Source organism: Lemur catta, chromosome 7 (assembly GCF_020740605.2).
Source record: "Lemur catta isolate mLemCat1 chromosome 7, mLemCat1.pri, whole genome shotgun sequence".
Lineage (NCBI taxonomy): Eukaryota > Metazoa > Chordata > Mammalia > Primates > Lemuridae > Lemur > Lemur catta.
In genome coordinates, this window is record NC_059134.1 from 65,219,750 (window position 1) to 65,228,549 (window position 8,800).

An 8,800-nucleotide genomic window follows, 5' to 3' on the forward strand; every position below is an offset into this window, starting at 1 on the left:
TAGAGTATTTTCACTGCCATAAAAATCCTCTGTGACAATTTGCTAACACTTTGTTAAAGATTTTGGTGTCAATTTTCATAAGCCATGTTGGTCTATAATTACTTTTCTTTAAGTTTTCTTTTCCTGTTTCAGTATCAGGGTTGTGCTTGCTTCGTAAAACAAATTGGAAAGTATTCCCTTCTGCACTCTTTTCTGATAGTTTATGTAATATTGGTATTATTTCTTCCTTAAAAGTTGGATAGAATTAATCAGAGACATCATCTAGGCCTGTAGTTTTCTTTTGGGGGAGGTTTTTGATTATAGATTCAAGTTTTGTAATAGATATAATGCTAGTCAAGTTTGTCTTATATACATTTTGGCAAGTTTTGGTTTGGAAGGAGTTTGTCTATTTCATCTAAGTTGTCACATTTATTGACATAAATTTCATAATATTTCCTTATTATCCCTTTAATGTCTATAGGATCTGAAATGATGTCCTTCTTCCATTCTTGATGATTTGCATTTTCTTTTTTTACTCGATTATCTTTCTAGGGCTGCATGAATTTTATTAATCTTTCACAGAACATATTTTTACATTTATTTTATCTCTTTTTTTTCATTTCATTGATTTCTGTTCATACCTTCATTATTTCCTTCCTTTTGTTTACTTTTGGTTTAATTTTTTCTTCTTTCTCTGTCTTCTTTTTTTTTGAAACAGAGTCTCACTCTGTTGCCCAGGCTAGAGCCTAGCTCACAGCAACCTCAAACTCCTGGGCTCAAGCAATCCTACTGCCTCAGCCTCCCGAGTAGCTGGGACTACAGGCATGCACCACTATGCCCGGCTAATTTTTTCTATATGTTTTTAGTTGTCTGGCTAATTTCTTTCTATTTTTTAGCAGAGAGGGGGTCTTGATCTTGCTTAAGCTGGTCTCGAACTCCAGAACTCAAACAATCCGCCCACCTCTGCCTCCCAGAGTGCTAGGATTACAGGCGTGAGCCACTGTGCCCGGCCTTTTTCTGTCTTCTTTAGGTGGAAACTAAAATCAATTATTTTAAACCTTCTCTTCTAATATAAGCATTAAAGCTACAAATCTCCCTCTAAGGATTGCTTTAGCTTCAACTGACAAATTTTGATATAATTATTTTTTTTTTCAATGTGAAATATTTGCTAATTTTTCTGGTCATTTCTTCTTTGACCCTTGGATTATTTAGATTTACGTTGCTTAATTTCTGAATATTTGGTACTTTTCTAGATATTTCATTGGTACTGATTTGAAATTTAATTGTTGTGGTCAGAGAACATACTCTGTAAGATTTCATTATTTTGAAATTTATTGAGACTTACTTTCTGTGTGTATCTCATCAGTTTCCCATTCTATTCCATGTGTGTTTGAAAAGAATGTGTATTCTGCACTTGTTGAGTGTAGTGTACTATAAATACAAGTTAGGCCTAGGTGGTTGATAGTATTGTTCAAATATCATAGCCTTATTAATTTTTTATATCTTTGTTCTATCAGTTACTGAGAAAGGAATTAAAATCTATAACTATGATTGTGGATTTGTATCATCTCTCCCTTTAGTTCTTTTTTTTGCTTTATTTTAAAGCTCAGTTATTAGGTACATATATGTTTTGTTTTAATTCCTCTAATGACTTTCTATTATCCTTCCTTTTTTTTTTTTTTTGGGTTGCTTTAGGAATTACAGTATGTATCCTTAAGTTATCACGGTCTACTTATACTTAATATAGTACTACTTTACATGAAATCTAAGAACCTTGAAACAGTATATTTCCATTTATGCCCCCATTCTTTGTGCTGTTGTGATGCAGTTTTTGTCGACATATGTTATAACCCCACAGTACAATATTATGTTTTTGCCTTAAACAGTTAATCTTTTAAATAAATTACAGAAAGATGGAAAGCATAATATTTTATATTTAGCCATTAATTTTTCATTTTCAGTGCCTTTCATTCCTTTTTATAGATTTCAGTTTCCATCAAGAACCATTTCCCTTTGGCCCAAAGAATATGCTTTAGCATTATTTGTAGTCAAATTTATGACAGATTATGTTTTTATTTATCCAAAAATGTCTCACCTTTGTCTTTGAAAGATATTTTTGCTTTGAAGGATATTTTTGCCGGATATAGAATTCATTCTGTTTTTTTTTTTCTTTCAGCACTTTAAATTGTCTCTGTCCTTCTTTGTTTCTGCTGAGAAGTCAGCCATGTTCATATCATTGTTCCCCTGTATGTAATACATCATGTTTTGTCTGGCTGTTTTCTTTTCTTTTTTTGAGACAGAGTCTCACTCTGTTGCCCGGGCTAGAGTGAGTGCCGTGGCGTCAGCCTAGCACACAGCAACCTCAAACTCCTGGGCTCAAGCGATCCTACTGCCTCAGCCTCCCGAGTAGCTGGGACTACAGGCATGTGCCACCATGCCCGGCTAATTTTTTCTATATATATTTTTAGCTGTCCATATAATTTCTTTCTATTTTTAGTAGAGACAGGGTCTCGCTCTTGCTCAGGCTGGTGTGCTCCAAAATCTGAAACTTTTTGAGCTCCAACATGATACTCAAAGGAGATGCTTATTAGAGCATTTCAGATTTTTGGATTTGTTATGCTCAGCCAGTTAAGTATAATACAGATATTCCAAAATCCAAAAAAAAAAATTCAAAATTCAAAACACTTTTGGTCCTAAGCATTTCAGATAAGAGATATTCAACCTGTATTTGCTTTTTAGCAATTTGATTATGGTATAGCTTTCTTTGTGTTTACCCAATTTGATTATGGTATAGCTTTCTAGCCTTCTTATATATGTTAATTTTTTTATTGTGTTTTTACCAAATTTGGGAAAAGTTTAGCCATTATTTCTTTAAAAAATTTTTATTCTTAACTTTTTTTTTTTTAAAGAAACATAGATCCAGCTATATCACCCAGGCTGTCCTCAGGCTCCGAGGCTTAAGCAATCCTCCTGCCTCAGCCTCCCAAGTAAATAGGACTACGGGCACACACCACCGTACCTGGCTTAAAAAAAGGCTTTTTTTGGCCGGGTGTGGTGGCTCATGCCTGTAATCCTAGCACTCTGGGAGGCTGAGGCAAGAGGATCGATCACTTGAGCTTAGGAGTTTCAGACCAGCCTGAAAAGAGTGAGATCCTGTCTCTACAAAAAATAGAAAATTTAGCCCTGTGTGGTGATGCATGCCTATAGTTGCAGCTACCCTGGAGGCCAAGGCAGGAATTGCTGGAGCCCGGGAGTTTGAGGATGTAGTGAACTAGGATGACGCCACTGCACTCTAGCCTGGGCAACAGAGTGAGATTCTGGTCTCAAAAAAAACAAACGAAAAAATTTTTTTCTTTAAATTTTTTGTCTCTTCCCTTTGGAACTCTAATTATATGTATATTAACTTGGTCTCACAAGTTGCTGGAGATCTGTCTGAGTGTTTTAAAACCTTTTCTCACAGTTCTTCAGATGTAAAACTGATACTGATCTGTCTTTGAGTTAACTGACCCTTTTGTCATCATCATCTTCTTTGTTGTTCATTCAGATAATTTTTAATTTCAGATGTTGTCATTTTCAGTTGTAGAATTTCCTTTTTTTATAGTTCTCATTTGTCTTCCCTTTGTGTTCATTCATCATTACCATCTCTTCCTTTAACCCCTTGAACATATTTATAATAGCTACTTTAACATCATTACATGCTAATTCCAACATTTTGTTAATCTCAAAGTGTTTTTCTGTTGAGTTCATTTTCTCTTGACTCTGGGTCACATTTTCCTCTGCTCATGTCTTGTAATTTTTTAATTGTATTCAGGGTCTTGTGGATGACACATTATAGAGATTCTGAATTTTGTTATCTTTCCCCGAAAAGCATTGATTTTTTTTTTTCTATCAAGTAGTTAAATTACCTGTGGAGGCTCAGTTTTATACTTTGTTAAGGCAGGTCTGTTTCAGTTTTGCTCTTAGGTCTTCGGTGAATCTTTGGTCCTGGGGCATAATCTTTATGCCTAAAGCATGGTCTTTAGGATTTTGGTATAAAGCCTCAGATGTTTACCAACCCTCTCTCAGTTGGTAAGATTGAAACTCCGAATTCTGTCTCTTCTATGGTGAGTGGGGCTGAAATCTTTTCTTCGCTTTTCAGCCTTACAGCTGCTGCTTTCTGCTAGACTTACTGGAACCTTATTGGAAACTGCACACATTTGTGGTTCAGAGGTGTTAAGAATTTGAGGAGAGTTCATAGCAGATTTGAGGACTCCCTACTCTGATTCTATCCTTTCTAGGATATTCCTCTGAATGTACAGCCATTCTGGCAGCCCTTGACTCCATTATCTTTTTACTTTAAGCTGCCCCATGCTGCTTAGACTGGACAGTAGTCTCAGTGGAAAATCTATTTTTTTACTTTTTTTTTTTCTTCAATTTTTTAGAGACAGGGTCTCACTCTGTCACTCAGACTGGAGTGTTATGGCACAATCATAGTTCACTATAACCTTGAACTCCTGGCCTCAAGCATTCTTCCCTCCTCTGCCTCCCAAAGCATTGAGATTACAGGTGTGAGCCATTGCATCCAGCTAAAAATCTCTTTAAACATAAAATATAAAATGAATCCCAGTGACTCAAGAGCATGAGGTGGGAGGATCACATGAGGCCAGGAGTTCAAAACCAGCCTGGGCAACAATGTGAGACCCCGTCTCTAAAAAGAAATTTTAAAAATTAAAATAAATAAATATAAATGTAATCCAATGTGGCTCCCTTTTGAGAATCCCCTCCAGTTTCTTCCTGCTTTTCATTGCTCCTCAGTGCCTTCCAATAGTTGCTTTTCCATAGTTTTGTCAAGAGTTTATAATTGTTATCTGCAGGAGAGTTAGTCCAATGTCAGTTACTCAGTCATTGCTGGACTGAAATATGTTTTTCTTACTGTAATAGATTATGGAACATTACTGGGATTGATCCACGCTAAATATCTATAAGCCCAAAATCTAGAATGCTTGGTGGGTTAATGGCCAAGTAAAACAGCAGTTTTGTTTTTTAATCTGTTCTTCCTCTAAATTTGGCTGAGTAAAGTTTGAGGATATCATCTAACAGAAGTAGTTGTCGCCATTTTCTATGTTGTCTACATTTTAAAAAGCTATATTTGTGGTGTAAGAGCCACAAAAGCACTTTTAATCCCTCTGGCTAGATGTTTCAGGAGGAATATGGAAAGAGTCCATGGAATATAAAATGGGAAGTGAGTATAAGACAAGATGTTGTAGTTTGTCAGTAGTGCCACTGGTCCTACTTAAATGGAAACCTAATTTTAAATATAACAGGTAAAGAGGAAAAAATAGTATATTTTCTACCACTGATCCAAACTCAGGAATAGACATTTAAGATGCGAATCAGTCCACATTTATAACTTCCCAAACAGCCAGTTAGGGGTCACGGAACCTAAGGACAGCCACATCTCCCTGGCATGACAGATCCACTTCTCCAGTGTGCTCTACTCTGTTTTGCCATGGGCTCTGTTCATAACTTTAGATAATGAGATAATGAGTCCCTTGTCTCTGAACTTCTTAAATAAAAAAGTTCAGAATAGACAATATATAAGGTCTCTTTCTGTGTTAGGCTTCAACAAGTCTATGGGAATTGTTTGAAGACAATCCATTGATTTAAGTGGACTTTAACCTATTTAAATCACAAATTTAATTCTTCATGTGTGGGTTTTTTTTTTTTTGTTTTTTTAAGGTTGCAATTGTGGCTCAAGATTTGGCAGCGTTCCATACTGCTTCATCAGAAATCGGGCACCAGCAGCATAGCCATCACTTAGTAACCACAGAAACCAGACCTCTGACTTTAGTGGCAACATCCAATGGCACCCAGATTGCAGTTCAGGTGAGTACAAGGGCACACTGTCCTCAGTCAACAGCAGTGCTACTCATAGCTCTCAGCTTTGTACGCTGTGGCTGGTGTATAACCTTTACAGGAGGTGGGGTGCAAAATAATCTGTGTCATCTAAGCTACCTTAAGGAAATTGCTGTGTTTGAGGTGACCTCAAAGAGACCAACACTTTGTTCTCTACTGTATTTGCATATTCTAGAGGAATTTATAGCAAGAAAAATAACTTCAGGTGTACATCCCCATGTGTGTCCAGCCAGCCATCTTTACTCTCAAAATAAAAGTCTAATTAGGCAGGATTCTATAAAGCACTTAAGAGCTATTCCATGGAAAGAAACCTTAGTGGAAACTCAGACCCTAAGTTAGTCCTCTGAGAATCCCTGCATAGCCCCATTTTAAAGTGAGGAATGTCAGAAGTCATTCTCTGGGAAGAGTCACTGGATTCAAGCAGAGAATCTAGAATCCTAGGTGCTACGTGCAGATTACCTCTCCTTAGAGGGAGTTCTTTTTCCATGTATTTTACTTGATAAAGGGTTAGAACATACTCAAGAAAGTGTCAGCTGTTGATTTTATTTTGTTTATGGGTATAGAAGCTAAAGGCTCAGGAAACTCTCTCTCTCCATTGGCTGAGGTGAGCATCTTTTGTCCTCTGCATGTGTGAAGAGTTTATCAAAATCCTAAATAAAGAAACTGCATTATTCTCCCCTGCAGGAATTTTTGTGTTCTTAACGATTGGGTTAGCAGTAGTATCTTAACAAGCCTAGTGTCAGAATCCCAGAGAGTTTTACCCTTGGCATATAGCATTTCTTTGGCATTATCTTGACTGTGGCTTTTGAATTGTTAGCGTTTGATGTGTGTGTACCTGTTTCAGCTTGGAGAACAGCCATCTCTGGAAGAAGCCATCAGAATAGCATCTAGGATCCAACAAGGAGAAACGCCAGGGTTGGATGATTAATCCTCAAAACAGTGGAGCAGTAAAGCAGGAGCCTTTCATCTCTGGCAGCAGAAATCCATGAAGCCCAGGCCCAGGAAGATTAGAAGTTTTCCATTCCTGTTACACTGTACACATTTTTATGCAAGAGTGGAGAACATTTTATTCTTGACACTTTTGTGTATATAACTCTTGGAATAGATTCCCAAACTGATTAATTGTGTACAAGGAAGTATGAAATTAGGGCAATACAGTAAATTTTCATGTTACTCTTATCAGATCGCAAACTTGAGTCTACATGAAAGACTAGTGAAGTCTTATGGAGTCTTATGATGGATTTTTAACTTACTGTGAAAAAAAATAAAGGCTGTATCTAAAATGTCAAAGGTTCTATATGTCAAACAATCATAATTCCAAAAGCCATCATGGATAATAATGGATGTAAAGCCTTCAGATATTTCCCCCAGTTAGCAGAGTGCAGTTTTTGTTCTACCATATACTTGTCCATTTTTATTTGTATCTCATGGTTTGAAGATTGTTCCTTTACTGTTTCCCATCCCTGTTAAATACCAACTCTTCAAGCTTAAATGCTAATTATATTAGCATTACATTGGATTATGTATAAAATTACAAAGTTTGGTTATTTAAAATTAAAAAGTTAAATCCAGTGTTTCGGTTTGTTAAAAGATTTCACTTAGTGTTCAGTTTTTTGTTACTGTTTTTTAAAAAATAATGAATTATCAAAGTTTAACCTGGGATAACAGTGCTGTTATTGGAAATGGCTTTACTCTGAAAATTAGGTTAGTGGGTTGGTGTAAATTATTTATTTTTGCTTATGTGATTTTGTTTTAAAGCTTATTTACCCTAAAGTTTATTATTAATTTTGAATACAGTAATTTTTAAAATGTTACCTTTATATTTGTTTTATTAAATTGGTGGTAGAGGGGGGAAATGTTGCAGAAAATACTAAAAAAGTAATAGGTTATATCCCAATACACACATTGAGAGTATGTTGGGGGGGGAGGTTTTGTTTTTTTGGGAGACAGAGCCTCACTCTCTTGCCCCAGCTAGAGTGCAGTGGTGTCACTACAACCTCCAACTCCTGGGCTCATGCAATTCTCCTGCCTCAGCATCCTGAGTAGCTGAAGCTACAGGCACACGTTACCACACCCAGCTAACTTTTTCTATTTTTTTTTTTTTTTTTTTGAGACAGAGTCTCGCTCTGTTGCCCGGGCTAGAGTGAGTGCCCTGGCGTCAGCCTAGCTCACAGCAACCTCAGACTCCTGGGCTTAAGCGATCCTACTGCCTCAGCCTCCCGAGTAGCTGGGACTACAGGCATGTGCCACCATGCCCGGCTAATTTTTTCTATATATATTTTTAGTTATCCAGATAATTTATTTCTATTTTTAGTAGAGACGGGGTCTCACTCAGGCTGGTCTCAAACTCCTGACCTCGAGCGATCCACCTGCCTCGGCCTCCCAGAGGGCTAGGATTACAGGCGTGAGCCACCGCACCCGGCCTTTTTTTTTTTTTTTTTGAGACAGAGTTTCACTCTGTTGGCCAGGCTAGAGTGCCGTGGCGTTAGCCTAGCTCACAGCAACCTCAAACTCCTGGGCTCAAGCAATCCTCCTGCCTCAGCCTCCCGAGTAGCTGGGACTACAGGCATGCACTACCATGCCTGGCTAAACTTTTTCTATTTTTAGTAGAGACGGGGTCTTGCTCTTGCTCAGGCTGGTCTTGAACTCCTGAGCTCAAGCAATCCTCCCGCCTTGGCCTCTCAGAGGGCTAAGAACACAGGCATGAGCCACTGCGCCCAGCCTGAGAATATGTTGTATATGAAGCACAGAATAAGTATTTTTCCATATATGTTTGTATATTCACAACAATTTTGTGAGACGTATGGGATTTACTACCCCTGTTTTGTACATGAGGAAACTGAGGTTCCAAAGAGGCAGGTTATCTTACCCAGGCCTTACAGCTATGGAAAGGCAAGGCAAAGACTTTGATAACCCAGACTTTCTG

General features: G+C 37.5%; 1 protein-coding gene across 3 annotated transcripts in view; it reads left to right on the top strand.

Annotated features, from left to right (window-relative positions):
- ZNF143 (zinc finger protein 143) overlaps positions 1-7,688 on the top strand; it is a 52,589-nt gene extending 44,901 nt beyond the window's left edge. For all 3 annotated transcript variants that reach the window (XM_045557493.1, XM_045557495.1, XM_045557494.1), the window contains exons 15-16: positions 5,698-5,844; positions 6,719-7,688. In XM_045557493.1, the coding sequence (XP_045413449.1) occupies positions 5,698-5,844; positions 6,719-6,802 (231 nt within the window). In that variant the 3' untranslated portion in view covers positions 6,803-7,688. The remainder of the gene's footprint in view (positions 1-5,697; positions 5,845-6,718) is intronic.
- The last annotated feature ends 1,112 nt before the right edge of the window (positions 7,689-8,800 follow it).